This window comes from Gobio gobio, assembly GCF_949357685.1.
Source record: "Gobio gobio genome assembly, chromosome: 1".
Classification (NCBI taxonomy): Eukaryota; Metazoa; Chordata; class Actinopteri; order Cypriniformes; family Gobionidae; genus Gobio; species Gobio gobio.
The window spans coordinates 78,991,651-79,011,192 of record NC_137097.1 but is presented as its reverse complement, the minus strand read 5'-3'; the positions used below and the strand labels follow the sequence as shown (position 1 = coordinate 79,011,192).

The following is a 19,542-nucleotide window of genomic DNA, read 5'->3' as shown; positions in this document are numbered from 1 at the left end:
GATATTTTAATCCAATCAGCAAATTCGTTTGAAGAACCAAATTAGCCAGAGGTCAGTTATCACGATTAAAAGATCTGGGATCTGTCAAATCATCTCAGATGTAATAAGCAACGTACGAAGAACGGGCCCCAGGAACAGGATGCAAAGAGTAACACCTACCCAGCCATTTGGAATGCCTTATTTTCATTTAGAGCGCAATCATGGTAATTAGTCACCAGCCGATTACCTGACACAGCTACATCTACTGGGCAGCTAATTCAAGTTCTCCACCAAGGGCAGATATAGGGGGTTTTCCCACTCCACTGTTCCCAATTATTAAGAGCCTTTCAGTGCAGGTGATTGTGGCTGAAGCTGTAGAGCAGTGTGAATCTGTACAGAAGTGCTGAAGGTTTTTGATTTCTGTTTAGTCTTGGATGATTGCTCTTCATGGCTGTGAGGGAGATTTGTGTTTGGAAAGGGCTCATTTTAGCCCTTTTCCTCTTTGCTGTTGATGGACAGACATCAGGCCCGTAAGTACCATGCGCTTTGAAGTGGCAGTAAAGCTTGCGGTTTGATATCCACAATTAGTTTAGCCTTAAATCCCAAGCGCACTGACCCAAGCGTCATTCTTTGTGATTTGTGGACCTTTTTTACGATGGCTCAAAGTTGGGCTTAAACATCTTAAACAGTGTCCTCTTGTTCTGCTTGACTTGTGAATTTCTCACAGCAAGGCTCTTATCATCTTGGTGATGTTTGTTGGAAGCTGAAAAATAGTCATTTAAGACCGGTAGAATTCAAAATCACTTTTAGTTTGAGCCACATTTTATTGTGTTGTGCTTTGTTTCTCTATTCTGTCCCATTTTGTGTGTAATCTCATGTGAATAGTTTAGTTTAGTTTATTTAACAGGCACCATGCACAACACAAATGTTGTGCCAGAGTTAGCTGAATAGCTAATTTGCATCTGTGGTCCCTGGGCAGGACGATGTTCAATAAAATTACAGCATTCAATTACAATCCCAAAAAAATAGAGGAGTAAATGCACAAATAACTATCATATCATAATATCACAAATGGATCACTCCTGGTATGCGGTAACATTTTGGCTTCATAAATGTTGGGGGAAAAAAGTACATGGTTTTCATGTTTTTAGCATTCTACCAAAACAGTGACACGTTTAACTATCAGGAATACACATTGGTCAAGCTCAGGGACTTAAAACAATAATAATCATGGGTAGATTAATTGTTCAGACACTGGCCGTGAAGGTGTTCCACCCTGTTAGGGACATACAGATAGTTGTCACAAAATGTCAATAATGTAAATGTTAAAATGCTTAACAATATTTATTGCTTTACCCTTAATTAAAATATATGGCTAATGCTTATTTCTTTTAATAGAGAAATGCATTCCCACGGTTTTACTCACATTAAGAGTAAGACATGAATGATTTAAACAATCTGAGATTTTGTTTGATAGTAGCTTGTTCTTTTGTTTTAGCATAAGTATAAATTACTGTATCATCTGCGTACATCTGGAACTGAACCTCTGGACACACTGTGGGCAAATCATTAATATATAAACTAAATAAAATGGGTCCAAGAATAGTTCCCTGTGGGACTCCTCTGTCAAGACTAGATTTAATTTTTTTCAACAAAATAACAGTTTGCTGTCTCTGTAGAATGACGTGCCCTAAATCCAAACTGCATTGGTTGTAGTGGAAAATAACCAAGATTTAAATACTCTATTAACTGACTACAAATTACTTTTTCAGTTACTTTGGAAACCACTGGAAGAATACTAATAGGTCTGTAATTGGTTACATTAGTAGGATCACATTCTTAAAAAAAGGTGTTATTACTGCTGACTTCCAAGCATTCGGAAAATAACATTGTTTTATTGACAAATTAACCAGATGAGTAATGGGTGTACTAAGAACATTTGTATACTTTTTGACAAACGTAGAATCACAATCAAAAACATAGTGCTCCAAGCCATTAGATAAATTATTTTAAACCATTGTCATCTACTCGAGTCATACCTGGCTCAAATAGACCATTCTGATTTGTGATAGGTTTCACATTGCAGTTTGGGTCAGTTAACCCTTCTGAGTTATCTGCTATTCTGTTAATGACCCTGCCCATATGGTAAAAAATAGTTTAATATATGTTCACATATATTTCAAAATATACAAAAAATGGCTAAAATATATTTTTTAGCCTTTTTTTATATATATATATATATATATATTGAAATGTATGTGAAAATATATAAACATTTTCTGCCAATATATTTTCAAAATATAAATTATATTTTTTCAAAAGTCCAGTGTTTTCAGTTTATTATGGAAGCTCAAATTCCATAGGAATGAATTGAACTCTTGCTTTGCTCTGCACTGTTATGAATGCCCGAGTGCCTGTGTACATTTTACTTTTGTCTTAGAATTGGCGACTTTGAAAGCCCCTGTCTGTGACGCTGGTATTGTCGCATCGATTAACTGATGGGAACTTCCTCACTCACATCCCTATTTCAAACTTTTTTTAAGAATTCATATCTTTACACTTAAATGCACTGCCACAGTTAACATTGGTCAACCTCTAGTAAATTACATGATGTGTTTAGTTCTATTCAGACACGTGGTCTCTATCAGGAACAAATATTGCTTCTCAGTTTATCCAGAATTGTGCAGCTCTAATACCCCACTAACCCACCCCCAACAGAGTCACTTTGAGCTATTTTTAATTTGCCATTAGCACAAGCCTGTGGCAGCCACTTCCGTGAATGTTCAACCATGTACATGCTCTCTTACCTGATTCCTTTTAGGTCTCTGAATCTAAACTTCATGATGTTTCCACAGGTTATTTATGGTGACGTTCCCTGCAGTGATTGAGTCTGGATCTGACGCCAAATTATGCATAACTCTTCTGAAACCCAAAGAGAGTCTCACAATGACAGTTTCTCTGCTTGATGACACAAACATGACTCAACTTGTGCAGCAGGTTTCTTCTATGCCGTTTCACCACTGCTTTAATTTCCAGGTCTGTTATCATGAGACATGTGGCTTGTTCTTGTCTGGTTTGTTGTATGTTAACTGAGTTTCTCTACAGGCTCCTCAAGTAGACGGAGAATCTGTACAGAAACTGAAGGTGGAAGTTCAAGGGAGAGTCTTCAGAGCGACCGAAGAGAGGAAAGTCATGTTCAAACGTTACCTGCCTTTGACCTTCATCCAAACAGACAAACCCATCTATAATCCAGGACAAATGGGTGAGCTGTGAATGACCCTTGTTTGAATAGTCCTGATCATCAAGTGCAAGACGCAGTTAATGATTTATTTGCTGTTTTTTGCAGTGAATTTCAGAGTCGTCACCATGGATCCCAGATTTGTGCCTTTTGATCAGATTGTAAGACCTAAACATAAACAAATTGTGCGCGTACAAAATAGCATGCAATAAATTCGCAGTTTTGTGCTTCTCAATGAGAACCACATCAGTGCCTAATATTTGTCTTTTGTCTTTTAGTACAATCTGGTGGTGCTGGAGGTGAGAATTTGCTCCAGTGCAAGTCTTTGAAGCTTTTCGTACTCTGTTTGTAGTTTTTTTTTTCTTCTCTGATCTGCTAATTGTTTTAATAGGACAATCATAATAACCGGATTGGTCAGTGGGCAAACGTTTCCTCAACGGGGATGATCTTGCAGCTTTCTCATGAGTTGAACCCAGAGGCTCAGGTGGGGATGTACACACTAAAGGCTTTTATTGGTGACCGAATGATGTCCCAAGTCTTTGAGGTGAAAAAATATGGTAAGTTGTGCATATAATGTGCAGCAGTTCAATGGCCGATCTGAGGTCTTAATTTAAAAAGTCTTGTTTCTGGTTTAGTTTTGCCTAAGTTTGAAGTGACTGTAAAAACACCACAGACGTACAGCGTTGCAGATGTGGGACTGAAAGTTGAGGCTTGCGCCAAGTGAGTGAGGTTTATTCTCTTGTCTTGTGGTTGTTCAGTTCTTGATCCTGTTCCTTGTAACGTTTCCCAGATACACATATGGCCAACCAGTACCTGGTCAAGCATTGGTGGAAGTGTGCCGTGATCCATTTCTATACTTTGTGGTTCCTGATTTGACCCGTTGGTGCCTGAATAAAACAGCAAAGGTGTGACTCCTGCCTTACAGGGGAGGGTTTGTCTTCTGCTTGTGCTTGAATTAAATTTGACTTCTTTAACCAGATTAATGCCACGGGCTGTGCCTCCCTTACTGTTGATGCATCAGAGTTTTTCAACACCAAATTTGAAAATAATATGCAAGATGCTTTACTTGTAAACGTGAACATCACTGAGGAGGGAACAGGTGAGCTATTGGCTGATCTGAACCAATGGTACATGTATGGATGAAGTCGATGTGTTTCTCCCATGTTTTGATTTTTTTTCCCCAGATGTAGTGACGTCAAAATCTGCAACTGTGTCCATTACGTTTGAGGTCGGCAAGGTCACGTTTGTGGACCTCCCGGATTATTTTGAACCTGGATCAATGATTAATGGAAAGGCACGTAAAAGTGAATCCTTTCTTGTAAAAGCCTTTACATTGATTCCGTTTCCTAACCTTGGTCATTCCCAACAGATATCCGTGTCTCACTTTGATGGGACTCCAATTGTGAACAAAGTGGTGTATCTCCTGGATGGTAACAGCTGGCCAAACAAACGGCTGCTAAATCTGACCACAAACCAGAACGGACTGGCCACATTCTCCCTTAACACTGCTGATCTTCCTACACCTGATCTCAATCTGGTGGTACGACTTCCTTTTAGTTTTTTTTCCTTGACATGAAGATTTCTCACACACTCACTGAATCTGTTCATTGTTCCCCAGGCAAGTGTGACTCCAGCGGTTGTTTATAGTTACAAATCGCCATACTTCACTACAGATACAAAGTTTGTTAAGCTTCTCCGACCAGCTTCTCCTGACAGCCTGTCATCTAGTGAACTGACCATAGTGGAGCTCGAGCAGCCGCTCAAATGTGGTTCTGCGTTTCCAGTGACCGTGAAGTATTCTTTTGTTGGAGAGACTGGTGACTACAATGCTGACATAATCTATACGGTGAGTGGACAACAGTTTTTAATTTATTAATTGCTATTGTCTATGAAAGCATGTTTTATCCACCTGTGTCTTCTGTCAGGTCTTGTCCAGAGGAGTGATCGTCCTCCATGGATTTCAGACAGTCAGGGCGAGGGCTTCTGATACAGTCACAAGTGGCTCAGTGTCGTTCCAACTGTCTGTCAGTGCCGATATGGCTCCAGCAGTGCAGATTCTGGTCTACGGTGTTCTGCCCAGTGAGAATGTTATTGCTACTAGTGTGTTGGTTGACACTGAAATGTGTTTCCAAAACAAGGTATGGTGTGCACTAGTGTCTTTAGACTTTGTGGGGAATGGTGATGTGCCCTAGAGTGTGTTGGTCCTTGTTCCAGGTATCTCTACAGTTTTCGCCTGCTACGGCCGTTCCCGCTGAGGGAAATGTTCTGACTGTCTCTGCTCAAGCAGGATCTCTGTGTGGCATCAGTGCTGTAGATCAGAGCATCTGGATCATGGAGCCAGGAAGACGTCTGAGTCCTAAAATGGTATCCATGTGCAGCTGATTTATTGATTTATTGTTTGATTGATATTCAGGTTTATCTTAGGATAGGTTTGTCAAATTTATCCATTAGCATTACTCAAATTCTATTATGTGGCTGATTGGATTATAGCCGTTTTATTGTACCTCTAACACAACATTAAAAACTTTGTAGAATTTTCCAGAAACAAGTGATGAATAAACAGTTTTGTTGTCCCAGGTGTTTGACTTGCTCCCGGTGCGCTCGCTATCAGGTTACCCATACGGAGTTGAGGATGAACCACAGTGTTTTGGGATTCGACCCCATTGGCCTATTCGTATAGCTCGCGATGCTGTTTCTACAAATCAAGCTTACACAATTTTCAAGGTACAAAACCACTCCTAACCATGTAGTCCATTAATATGGCATCATAAACACAGTCATTGACTTGTTACTCTGACAGAGCCTGGGAATGAAGATTGCAACAAATCTCGCTGTACGAGCCCCTCCGTGCCGGAGGTATCCCAGCTTCCCTGAAAGTAGGTCTATGCAGACAGGCTATTTCCATAAATGCATTCTGCATGATGTGATGAACTGGCCTTGACTAAATCTAAAGGGAGGTTATTCCTCTTTCTTTGTAGATTGGCAAATGTAGAGACGCGTAATATTAGTATGTATGCATGCAACAAGAGGGTGGTTATGAGCCATGTTTATTCTGCAGACACTATGACCGTTCAGAGAAAATCAGTGTAAAATCGCTCCTCTCTTTCAGTGGTGCTTTTTCGTGGTCCTCATGATGGTGTGATGGAAGAAATGGCTGTTGCTCCAGTTGCAGAAATGGAGACAACACTTCCTCTTTTGGAGGAGCCATTAGTTTCTGCTTCTGAAGTGACCGTCAGGACTTACTTTCCAGAAACCTGGCTCTGGCAGCTTGCTCAAGTCGGGTTAGTGAAGCATCTTGTGTGATTCCTTCTAAAGCTACTCCTGCCCCTTTTTATATATATATATATATATATATATATAATATTATATATATATTATACACATTACATTACATACCCCCCCTTCTCTTTTCTGCTATCCTTCAGAGCCACTGGATCCACACAAGTTCCTCTCACTGTTCCTGACACAATCACCACATGGGAGACTGAGGCGTTCTGCCTGTCCTCTAAAGGTTTCGGTCTGGCTCCTCCTGCTCTGCTGACGGTCTTCCAGCCCTTCTTCCTGGAGCTCTCTCTGCCATACTCCATCATCCGTGGGGAGTCGTTTGATCTGAAGGCCACGGTCTTCAGCTATCTGTCCAACTGCATCATGGTCCGTCATGGCTTATTTGTATTTATATAATGTGTAAGATATGCAAAGCAGATGTGTCAAGGTGCAGAGTTTAGCTCCAACTTGCCCCAATACACCTGCCTGAAAGTTTCTGATATGCTTAGTAAGACCTTGCTTGGCTTGTTCAGCTGTATTTAATTGGGGTTGGAGCTAAACCTTGCAGGACAGTGGCCCTCCAGGAGCAGGGCCAAGCACATCACTGATTTAAGGGAAACTGGTCAACTTGGCTCAAAGGGTATTTTGTGCACCATTTCAATGCACCAGTTAAGATAGAATCTAGAATTGTGAATTCTTTGAATGGGGATTCGGACACCATTATTCACTTTTTCGTTCCATGTTTATCAAGTCTCTCTGAAAGGTTCTGACTAATTTGGTATCGTCTTTGGTTTCAGAGGTGGCTGGTTTGCCTCAAACCATAAATTCCACACTATCTGTCGTCTCAATTTCCCTCTCCAAGCAGAGTACAGAGAACTGTTTAGACATGATTGCATAAGAATACAATGCATCTTACACCGATTTCAATCAAATCATCTGAATTGGGAACAGATGCATACAATGATAGTGTACCTTGCTTGGTACCAGTCAAACATTCGATAGTTACTTGGCCTCAGACTGTCTGAAGCCCACTTCATTTATGGTTCAAGATTGTCGATTTGGGTCTGAGTGGAATTATATTTGAATTAATCATATGAAAGGTTCATTTTGTCTGGTTTGCCCCCAAATCCTACAAATGGCTCTGTAGAAAATGTCGTGTCTCTAGTCATGTGATGCATGTTTCAATGGCAGGTTAAAGTGACTCCAGATTCATCCACAAACTTCACTCTTAAACCTTATACTGATCCATATTCATCCTGTCTTTGTGCCAATGGGAGAAAGACCTTCAAATGGATTCTCTCAGCTTCTGATCTCGGTCAGTTTTGGTCCATCTCTTTAAATTTACTAGGTGCTTATTAGGGTTTGCTCACTACTTGTCTGTCACTGCAGGAGCTATCAATGTGACTGTCAATGCTTCAGCTGAGGCATCCCAGACTCGATGTGGCACTGATGCTGTGACTGTGCCGGCGAGAGGACGCATTGATGTTGTCACTCGAAGTCTACTGGTCCTGGTAAGTGTTAACCAGCCTTCTGGAGTTTGATCATGGAGCTCAGTCTGCTTTACTGACGTGGTGGTTTATTTCTTTTTATAGCCTGAAGGAGTTGAAAGGACAAACACTCAGAGTTGGTTACTGTGTCCAAAGGGTTTGTTTGCACTCTATGATTTCCCCAATACATTCCCCAATACGCTGAATACTGATCCATTCTGTTCGGTCTGCAGGAAATACTCTTTCTGAAGATGTGCCTCTGACGTTTCCAATGAACGTGGTTCAGGGATCAGCCAGATGCTATGTTTCAGTCCTTGGTAAAGCATTTCATTGAGTAGAAGCTGACAGGTGATGTTTGGCAGATTCTGATTTGTGTTTTGTTTTTCCTATTGTAGGAGACATAATGGGTCGTGCACTGAAGAATCTAGATGGGTTGTTACAGATGCCATATGGCTGTGGAGAACAGAATATGATCATTCTTGCTCCCAATATCTACATCCTGCTGTACCTGGAAGTCACGGATCAACTTACGGCAGCCATTCGAGAGACCGCCACAGACTACCTTCAGAGCGGTATGGACCACCAAATCCACTTTAAATGTGTAGGAGCCTAAATAGCCAAGAAGGTTTAGTCATGCTCTTCTCATTGGAGTATCAGACTGTCTAACTCCCTTCCTGATCAGTTTACATGTGGTTTTTGACCTAATCAGGTTACCAACGAGAACTGAACTACAGACACAACGATGGCTCATACAGCACCTTTGGTAATGATGAATCCAATACATGGTGAGTTGCTTATATACACCTACAACAGTAGAATAAGTATGCTGTTGAAGCTTGTGAAAAATTGAACTTACAAACCACTCCACGGCCAGGTTGACTGCCTTTGTCCTGAGGTCTTTTGGTCTAGCGAGGAAATTTATCTTCATTGACCCAAATGTCCTGCAGAGTGCAAAGGATTGGTTGATCAGCACGCAGGGTTCAGACGGCTGTTTCATACAGCAGGGGACTCTGCACCACAATGAAATGAAGGTGCATTATGTTTCTTAATGTGCTTTAACTAGAGCTGCATGGTTAATCGTTAAAATATCATAATCTCGATTCAAACACCCACACGATCTTATTTCTAAATGACAATTCCGCTGTATTAACATGGCTGTTTTGCATCAGGAGCGACCCAGAGAGCAGCTGCCATGTACAGTTGTTCAAAATAATAGCAGTGTGTTTTAAAAAAAAAGTGGGTAAAGCTCAATCCTTAACTTATTTTAATACACTGAAGTGCATTGGGAACACTACACATTCTATTCTAAATCAAAACATGATGAAAAATGTATCATTTTCTTCTTATTTTACAGAAAGTGAAGAAAAAGGAATATTAGGCTGTTCAAAAAACATAGCCGAGCTTCACATAGCCAAGCTTCTAATTGTTACAGTACTCACAGGTGACTTTCTTTGATCTTTGCCATTTTGGCTATTGTTCGATCCTTTTAAAAGGTAGTTTTCACAATGCTTAACCTGTAATTGAACTACACAGCTATTATTTTGGGCTCGCCCTTTTCAATGATTCAATTACACCAAATCAGCAGCATGTCATGACTGTTGGGTCTGTTGGTTTTCTATTACTCTACTACACCTACTAGTAAAATATTTGCCATGTGGAAATATAACTAATTTTTTTTTTTTCTCCAAAAACAGTGATTGATCTGGTTAGTGATGTTGGACTGCTATTATTTTGAACACAACTGTAAATGTACAGATCAGCAGCTTCAGTCTTTTAAACCTCACAATTTGTTATTTGGTCAAATGTGTACTGGGATAATTTAGAATCGTGGGAAAATATTCTGTTGATCCAGAATCGTGCAGCTCTAACCAATAGACTTGGTGTGAGACTGTTCTTTTAAATCAAATTTGCTGGTGTGTTTTAGGGTGGAGTTGGTGATGGTGTGACCATGACTGCCTACATTGTTGCATCGCTGCTTGAACTAGGCATCCCTGTCACAGTAAAAACATCTCCAGTAGTTCTATGAGCTCCTTGCATGTTACCTCCCTGTTTTAGCTGTTGTCTGCTCTTTTGCTTTCAGGATCCCATCATTACCAAGGCTTTGTCCTGCTTGAGGCCTGTTGTTGGGAACCTGGGAAACACTTATGCCACGGCTCTGCTGGCCTACACCTTCAGTCTAGCTGGAGAGACCACCACTCGATCACAGCTTTTAACTGCCTTGAACAACCGTGCCATTTCTGAAGGTGAAATTTACCAGCTTGTTTGAGTTGTTCAGGTTCTTTGTCATCAACTTTCTCCCCTCCATCTCTTCAGGCAATAAGCTCCATTGGTCTCAGACAACATCTGGTGATACTCTGGTGGTGGAGATCAGCGCTTACGTGCTGCTAGCAGTTCTCGCTGTTCAGCCTCTCACGACTGATAATCTGGGCTATGCTAACCGTATTGTCAACTGGCTGGTGACCCAACAGAATCCCTATGGAGGCTTCTCCTCTACCCAGGTGCTTCTGATTACCAAACATGAGCACAATCATTGAGTGGAGTTTTTAATCTGGTGCTTGTTTTCAGGACACAGTGGTGGCTCTTCATGCCCTGTCTGTGTACGCTGCTCAAGTCTTCAGCTTGGACGGCTCCAGCACCGTTACCGTACAGTCCTCAGTGGTAGGAGGAGACTCTTACAGCTTCAGCGTGAATCGGGACAACAGGCTGCTGTATCAGGAGAAGACGCTGAAGAACATTCCTGGCAAATATAGTGTTACAGCAAAAGGATCCACTTGTGTGTCTGTGCAGGTCTGTATTATACCCTCTCTTTCTGTTGTGTACATCCAAATATTACTATGCTTTGTGTTTTACTCTGCACTCCTACTGTAGGTTGCATGTTTCTACAACATCCCAACACCCATTAGAGATGCCAGAACACTGAGTGTCGAAGCGACAGTGATTGGAGACTGCCGACATCTTGGAGCCAATCTCATGTTGAACTTCACAGTGAAGTAAGAACGACTTTGTCTTGAATCTTGTTTGACTCTTGCAAAAGGAAGCTGTGCTCTTGATCCTGTTGACTAAACCTCTATTTCCTCCATCACATTCAGATACAACGGTGTAAAAGCAAGCACTAACATGGTTATCGTGGATATTAAGGTCCTTTCAGGCTTCACAGCAGATACATCACTGGTTCGTGTGTTTTAAGGTTTAGTCCCAAGATGCTTGAAGCTCCTTCAGATGTAATTGTGTCTAAACATTGGTCGCTTCCCCTCAGCTTGGATCTCCACCCCAATCGTTTGCTCCACTAGTGGAGCGAGTTGATGCTGATGATGATCATGTCCTAGTGTATCTGAAAGAGGTGAGAGGCTCTACACTGGGTATAATCACTAGCTGCCATCTTGTGTTTGTGCTGTTGTTTATAGTTTGTCTTGTAGGTTCCCAAAGGCGTTCCCATGAGTTACACTCTTCAGCTTAAACAAGCTCTTCCAGTGAATAATCTCAAGCCAGCGGTCCTCAATGTTTATGACTACTATCAGACAAGTATGCTTTCATCCAAAATCATGCTTTGCTCTGAATACCCGGAACTTGATCCAGCTCATTTCATGTTCTTCTTTCAGGTGACTCGTTTGAGACCACCTACACATCTCCCTGTCCATGATTTGATTCAGTTCTGGCTGCAAGACATGTGACTTAAATAAACCGCTTTTATATAGTCAGTCCTTTTTTGTTGTTATACATTTGTCCTTTTTTGTTTTATTTGTCTATGACTTGTTTGAAGCAGGAAGTTAGTGTTCATGAGTTTATTTGTCTTATGACTTATCCTTACAACGTGACTGAAATTTAGTTTACTCAGGCAGTGGCTGTTATTAACTCAAAGTAAAAGCTCAAACAATTTGGTGAAAGTTAGACTGCAGCTAAATTATCTTGCAACTTTTTTTTTTGTTTCTAGAAATTCACTGCAGTTGCACTTTGTTTTGGACCAGTGTCTATATACTATATTTTCTGGCCTGCTTAACATCTTTCTCAGAGACTAACCTGTGTAAACCGAACATTCAAATGAATAGTTTAAGCATTTAAAACTGAGAGGTTCTTTTCTTGCAAGTGACATTAATAACTTTCAAATTCAAAAATGTTTACTTATCCAACCATGGTCTTTCTATATATATATCTCTATCTCCATCTCTATCTCTATCGGCTACAATACGCTTTACAGTGTTAAACAGGAAAATAATGCAACAATTTTATTCAGCCGTATAGCCATTCTGGAGAAAGCGGTGATGTCATCAGTTCATTTAAATTATCACAGTGACAGTGTGGACTTTAGATCGGTAATTTAGTTTATATGGTTAATATAGTTTAATAATTAGATTTATTTGGATATTTGGTTGAAAAATGTAGTGTCCCCAACTGAGCAAGCTAAGTCAGAGGCAACAGTGGCAAGGAAACCAAAACCCCATCAGGTGACCTAATGGAGAAAAAGAAACATTGGGAGAAACCAGGCTCAGTCGGGGTGCCAGTTCTCCTCTGGCCAATTAACAAATGGCGTATGATTATTATTCTGGCAACTTTACAGGTCAGAGGTCATGACACGAGTCAAATATTTTAAAATATTCCGATCTATTAAGTCTTTCGCTGTTAACTAAATTTTAACACTGCAATAAATGCCCAGAGTTTGTGAATGGTAAAGCCCGCCTTTATTTGATTAGCCAAACTTTTTGACATTGACAGGAGCCTTGGACCACTGAGACTGAAATGTAAACTTAAATGGAACTCTCTTTTTAGGACATCTTAAAAATGAGCAGAGCGGTGTGTAATGGATGACTGTATAATAGTGGTGGCCACAACATGCACATTCCCATGTTGATCAGACATTCCTTTTTCAATACAATAATTATCAGCTCTATGCAAAGTCACCATTTGGTTTTTGACACCTGAAAATGTGTACAGTTCACCCTATCTCTGGGAATAAACCATACAGGGCCTTAAATACCAAAAGAAAAATTTGAGAACCAGAATATAAAAGGATATCTTTAACACTTGAGTTAGTTACACAATCATTGGAAAAAAAGTTTTTGGTTGACAGGTTGAGTCCCAAAAATATTTTTTCCAATGATTGTGTAACTAACTCGAGTGTTAAAAATATCCTTTTATTAACTGTACACCTTTTCAGGTGTCAAAAACCAAATGTTGATCACTTTGTATGGAGTGGATACTACTTTCTTTTAAAGAGCAATGTCTGAAGAACAAATAAGGCTGAAACCAGAAATGTATCTTGTTTCACTCTATTCAAGTTATTGTAAATAAACATAATTTGTCTGAGTCCCAAAAATAACCTGTCTATGTTCTATACAATAATTTGAATAGAGTGAAACAAGATACATTTCTGGTTTCAGCCTTATTTGTTCTTCAGACATTGCTCTTTAAAAGAAAGTAGTATCCACTCCATACAAAGTGATCAACATTTGGTTTTTGACCACTGGAAAGTGTACAATTTACTCATGGAGCCACATTGATATTTTCAAATCTCCGGGGTTGAACCGTTTAGACATTTTATAATGAAGATACTGAAAGAGAAGTTTAAGAACCAGACTCTAAAAACATATTGAGAAATCTGTATTACATTCTGAGTTAAAGGCCTTCCAACATTGAAGAAAAAAATGCTTCTCCATATTTTTCAACTGTCACCTTTTATAATGCAAATAGTGGATTACCCAGTAACAAATAGTAATTAAAGCCAAAATATGAAATGCCATGGATAAATATTTACTATGTTTTCTATATTTGTCTTCAGAATTTATTTTTTTTAAACGTATCTAAAAATGAGCCGGTTGAGTTGACACAGAATGACCCTATATTTGATTATTCAACAATTATGGCCGTCGAGTTACCAGAAGTAGGCCTTGAGTATACTGCTGTTAAATATTGTCATACTTCTGTTTTTGTAATTCCGCCTACATCTAGCATGACCTTTCTGACGGGAGTAGTGCAAGATAAGCTATTTAGGTTAAGTGTATATAAAGGCTTTTTTTGAAAAGGTTCAATGGTTTTAGATCAGGCCCTATTCTTCTTCTGGGATTGGTCAGAGCCTCTGAAGCCCTTCCTTTGAAACTGCATTGATTTTGACCTTCAATTGTTGGTTGCCATTGAAGTCCATTATGTGGAGAAAAATCCTGGAATGTTTTCCTCAAACTGAATTTATTTTTTACTGAAGAAAGAAGGACAAACATCTTGGATGAGGTGGGGGGTGAGTACATTTTTTATTTTAAAGTGAACTAATCCCCCAGCATACCACAGCATAGCGATGGCCGTCTGGTAAAACCACTGCAATAGAACAGATCAACTTGATTGTGATCTAATCAGAATTTTTTTTTCTTTTGAACAACCCAATTTTGAAGATTTGATCCAATCCGTTAGCCAAATTCCAGTCTCATTACTGTTGAAGATCCGGGCCTGTGATTACAGAAATCCTAATGACAATATGCCTATAGGTCCACCAGACAAAGTAGACATTTGGGTATGTAGGCCCATTTTTCTCTTTTTTTTTCCTTTTCACTCACACTCAAAACAACACCCAGTGTAAAATTCTCATTCAGTTCTGTGTGTCTCTCTCCAGCTTCTTCTGGTCAGAAACATCTCCTCACCACTGACTCTCAACACTGGAGCCCCTCAGGGCTGTGTTCTCAGCCCACTCCTGTACTCTTTGTACACACATGACTGTGTGGCAACCCACAGCTCCAACACCATCATCAAGTTTGCTGACGATACGACGGTGGTAGGTCTCATCACTGACAATGATGAAACGGCCTACAGAGAGGAGGTGCACACTCTGACACGATGGTGTCAGGAGCACAACCTCTCCCTCAACGTCAGCAAGACCAAGGAGCTGGTGGTCGACTTCAGGAGGAATGAGAGAGAACACCGCCCCATCACCATCAATGGAGCACCGGTGGAGAGAGTCAGCAGCTTCAAGTTCCTCGGTGTCCACATCACAGAGGAACTCTCATGGTCCGTCCACACCGAGGCCGTTGTGAAGAAGGCTCATCAGCGCCTTTTCTTCCTGCGACGGCTGAGAAGGTTTGGAATGAGCCGCCACATCCTCACACACTTCTACACCAGCACTATAGAGCCTGCTGACTGGCTGCATCACCACCTGGTACGGCAACAGTACCGCCCGCAGCCGCAAAGCCCTGCAAAGGGTAGTGCGCACTGCCAGCTGCATCATCGGAGGTGAACTTCCCTCCCTCCAGGACATTTACGCCAGGCGTATGGCGGGCGGGAAGGTCCAAAATTAAGACTACTGATTTGTCTTGGGAAATCACTATGCTATAGTGATTTGCTACTGACTTACCCACTGATAAGCCAGCGGTGGATCTGTATAAGCACTTATCTCACATGGCAGACGACTCACTTTCCTCACACAGCGACTGACTCTCCTCACGCGGCGGGCGACTCACTTTCCTCACACAGCGACTGACTCTCCTCACGCAGCGACTGACTCTCCTCACGCAGCGGGCGACTCACTTTCCTCACCAAGCGACTGACTCTCCTCACGCAGCGGGCGACTCACTTTCCTCACCAAGCGACTGACTCTCCTCACGCAGCGGGCGACTCACTTTCCTCACCAAGCGACTGACTCTCCTCACGCAGCGGGCGACTCACTTTCCTCACCAAGCGACTGACTCTCCTCACGCGGCGGGCGACTCACTTTCCTCACCAAGCGACTGACTCTCCTCACGCGGCGGGCGACTCACTTTCCTCACCAAGCGACTCACTTTCCTTTCCTCACTCTTGTAGGCCTACAATATTATAATAAAATGTATACCCTTTTCAAACACTGTGATGGTGCAATAACAAACTACATTCAGTAAACTTTATCATTTTTGTGACACAAATGTAATTTGTTCTGAATCTGAACCAATATTCCAGTCAGTGTTCTGTAATTGATTTTCATGGCATTTTTTACATTTATAAATTTAATAAATGTAGGCCGTCATCTTTCATGTCATCTATGTATATCTATGTCTATTGTTATTGTGCATAAAACATTATGCAAGTAGCCTCCTATGGCTGACATGGCTAATATTTTAAGAAAACTTGCCAATTAAGTGGATAGTGGTTCTTAGCTGCTATGTAGGGTGTGGTGATTTTTGTCAGATCAGAGATCATGTTACCTTTTTATAAATCAGGATTTTTGCAGGTCAGGTCAGTGAAGTAACTACTGGTTAATGGGTCGTGTTAGTCACTATTTATATTGGCACGCTATGTATATTTTCATTATTAGGCTATTTGTTTACATATTCATAGCCACTGTGGTTCAGGCAACGCGTAGGGCCTACATTGATTATCTTCACTGAATTTCTATATTTATAACAAAACGAGATATAAATTAAAAAATATTTATTTTATGTATGTATATTATACATAGGCTATTATATAATATGTATATATTAAACATATTAATATGTGTGTCAGACAACAAGTGTGCATATATATGATTATCATTGTAATACAATTAAATATGACATAAAACACAACCCATTCTCACATTTTTGGTAAATGTCAGTTCATGTGTGATCAATAAAAGAAAAGTGTTTGGCAAAACACTTGGGAAATAGAGAGACAAAAGCTTTTTCCAAATGGTTTTTTTTTAAAAGCGATTTAAAATGTGCATTTAAACGATATATTAATGCTCTTTTTATTGTTTTATTAATATATGTTTTAAAACATTAATTAAATAAACAGTTTTAAATGTGTCTATTTATTTATAGCCTACATTTAAAATGTTTTTGTAAATGTATTGTTTTATTAAACTACATTTAAAAACACAAATTAAATAAACAACTTTAAATATGACTATTGATTTGTCCATTTAAAAGTGATTTTTTTAGTGAAGTTTTTTTTAAAGTGAAGTTTTTATTTTTTAAAAATGATTAAATCGATATATTAATTCTTAATTTTATTTTAAGTGCATGGTACGCTGGTCCTCCATACATTTGTCCTGTATGTAACATTTTAGAATCCATAAAAAGTAGACTACAGTAAAATGTTCGGTCAAATAACAACAATCTTTAACAAATGCCTTAACATGCAGTCAAGCCAGTCGTGTGTCGTGGCCGAGAACGCATGCATTCAGATAATTCAAACAAAGTTATTAATTCTGGTTTCAGCCTTCAATAACATAAAATCTATCAAAAACATCAAACACTATACTAAAAAAAAAAATTCTTAGAGACAGATGCAGCTGTAACCTTAACTTATTTGTGTAACCTATATTTAACTTCTTTAAATAGTCTAGCTTAACTGATGCCGTCTTAACGATTTTAGAATTCGTTTAGAGCTTTATGGTTTAAAGTAAACCAACTTTATTTATTATTTGGATTGGTCTGAGATAAAATTATAGTACATAGGCCTATTAATACATATAGGCTATTTATACAATTATTTTAACAAAGGGCATTGTTTTTGATTTTCACTTGTAGAGTAGCAAGATCCTGCATGAAATCGTGATTTTATGGCATTCATTTTATTTATTCAGATATTCAGTATTGGAAACTCCAACGGCCTTCCTTCGTTTGACAGACGTTTTTTTATTGACAAGCTGCAGATAATTTCAAGGCGCCATATTTCCTCATCATTTTTTCAAAATTGTGGGCCCTATATCCTACAATTATTTTTATTAGTAGCTAAGTGTCATGTTTTTTTTTATTTTATTTTTTACTTTGTTATAAACACTGTTCAGATCAATAGCCTACTTGATCAAGCAATATTCAGAAATTAAGCAGCTATTTTTCTGATTAACTTTTATTAGATTGTAAAAAAACAAACTTACAAAAATAAGAATGAATGTTTGAGAGGTAACATGTCTTTTCATAAACTTTAATGAATGTATATTTCTAATTGCACCATTACAGTGTTTGAAAAGGGTATACATTTTATTATAATATTGTAGGCCTACAAGAGTGAGGAAAGGAAAGTGAGCCGCTGTGTGAGGAAAGTGAGTCGCCCGCTGCGTGAGGAGAGTCAGTCGCTGTGTGAGGAAAGTGAGTCGCCCGCTGCGTGAGGAGAGTCAGTCGCTTGGTGAGGAAAGTGAGTCGCCCGCTGCGTGAGGAGAGTCAGTCGCTTGGTGAGGAAAGTGAGTCGCCCGCTGCGTGAGGAGAGTCAGTCGCTTGGTGAGGAAAGTGAGTCGCCCGCTGCGTGAGGAGAGTCAGTCGCTTGGTGAGGAAAGTGAGTCGCTTTGTGAGGAAAGTGAGTCGCCCGCTGCGTGAGGAGAGTCAGTCGCTTGGTGAGGAAAGTGAGTCGCCCGCTGCGTGAGGAGAGTCAGTCGCTTGGTGAGGAAAGTGAGTCGCCCGCTGCGTGAGGAGAGTCAGTCGCTTGGTGAGGAAAGTGAGTCGCCCGCTGCGTGAGGAGAGTCAGTCGCTTGGTGAGGAAAGTGAGTCGCTTTGTGAGGAAAGTGAGTCGCCCGCTGCGTGAGGAGAGTCAGTCGCTGTGTGAGGAAAGTGAGTCGTCTGCCATGTGAGATAAGTGCTTATACAGATCCACCGCTGGCTTATCAGTGGGTAAGTCAGTAGCAAATCACTATAGCATAGTGATTTCCCAAGACAAATCAGTAGTCTTAATTTTGGACCTTCCCGCCCGCCATACAGGCGGTGTGTGAAGAGAGCTCAGAGGATCATCAGAGACTCTAGCCACCCGAACCATGGGCTGCTCTCACTGCTGCCATCAGGCAGACGGTACCACAGCATCAGAACACGCACCAGCCGACTCCAGAACAGCTTCTTCCCACAAGCAATTAGACTCCTTAACTCTTGACCCATCAGGATCATAACACACACTGGACAGTATATCACTCAGCACACCCACTGTAGATACACACACATTATATACACATTTATTATAATTTATTATTTATCATATAGCACCTATTGTACATTGAATCTCTACTGTGAATAATAATGTATACTGTACATTGTATATTATTATTATTTTTATTATAGTTTAATGTATATTGTTTAATGTATGTTTTAGTGTGTATATTGTTTAAAGTATATTGTTTAAAGTATATGTATATTGTAAGTATGTGTATATTGGTTAAAGCTGTGAGAACCACACTCACATTGTGTAAATTATTTATTGTTTATTGTAGAGTTTACTGTGCTGTGAGTGATTGTGGGCGCATCAGTGTAATCTGATGCTGCTCTAAATGTTGTACATGTCATGTCGTGACTACTATGTTGCTCGGAACTGCACCAAGAATTTCACCTGCTGTTGCACTTGTGTACATGGCTGTGTGACAATAAAGTGATTTGATTTGATGGATGGATGGATCTCTTCATTTTCTCAATTTATCTGAAGATTCTTGAGCTTCAAGACAGATGTAATATGAAATCACTAAATGGGTTTGAGAATTAATTAGCCGTTGATTTTATTTCTATATTCATTTATTTTTAGGAAAATAACAAAAGTGGTACAATAATGCACTGAATTATTTTATTTTGTTTTCCAGAAATTTGTCTCATGCTAATCTCTAACCTAGTATCTGTAGCCTAGTTTCCTCCTGTGGCACAATAATGATTACTGTAATAAATAAAGCTA

General features: G+C 39.9%; 1 protein-coding gene across 1 annotated transcript; it reads left to right on the top strand.

Moving 5' to 3' along the window:
- Positions 1-891: 891 nt before the first annotated feature.
- Positions 892-11,608, top strand: LOC307123299 (alpha-2-macroglobulin-P-like; the record flags this gene model as incomplete). The annotated part of the gene is made up of 34 exons (XM_079811793.1): positions 892-917; positions 2,835-3,015; positions 3,085-3,241; positions 3,326-3,378; positions 3,496-3,516; positions 3,609-3,774; positions 3,853-3,937; positions 4,008-4,122; positions 4,196-4,316; positions 4,402-4,511; positions 4,587-4,757; positions 4,836-5,063; positions 5,143-5,355; positions 5,432-5,581; positions 5,795-5,941; positions 6,018-6,093; positions 6,327-6,498; positions 6,643-6,868; positions 7,673-7,796; positions 7,871-7,992; positions 8,074-8,125; positions 8,202-8,285; positions 8,364-8,540; positions 8,678-8,753; positions 8,843-8,999; positions 9,893-9,967; positions 10,049-10,211; positions 10,282-10,466; positions 10,534-10,755; positions 10,837-10,958; positions 11,058-11,139; positions 11,225-11,308; positions 11,385-11,490; positions 11,568-11,608. The coding sequence occupies 34 exons, from the start codon at positions 892-894 to the stop codon at positions 11,606-11,608; spliced, it is 4,290 nt and encodes a 1,429-aa protein (XP_079667919.1).
- Between the last annotated feature and the right edge of the window lie 7,934 nt (positions 11,609-19,542).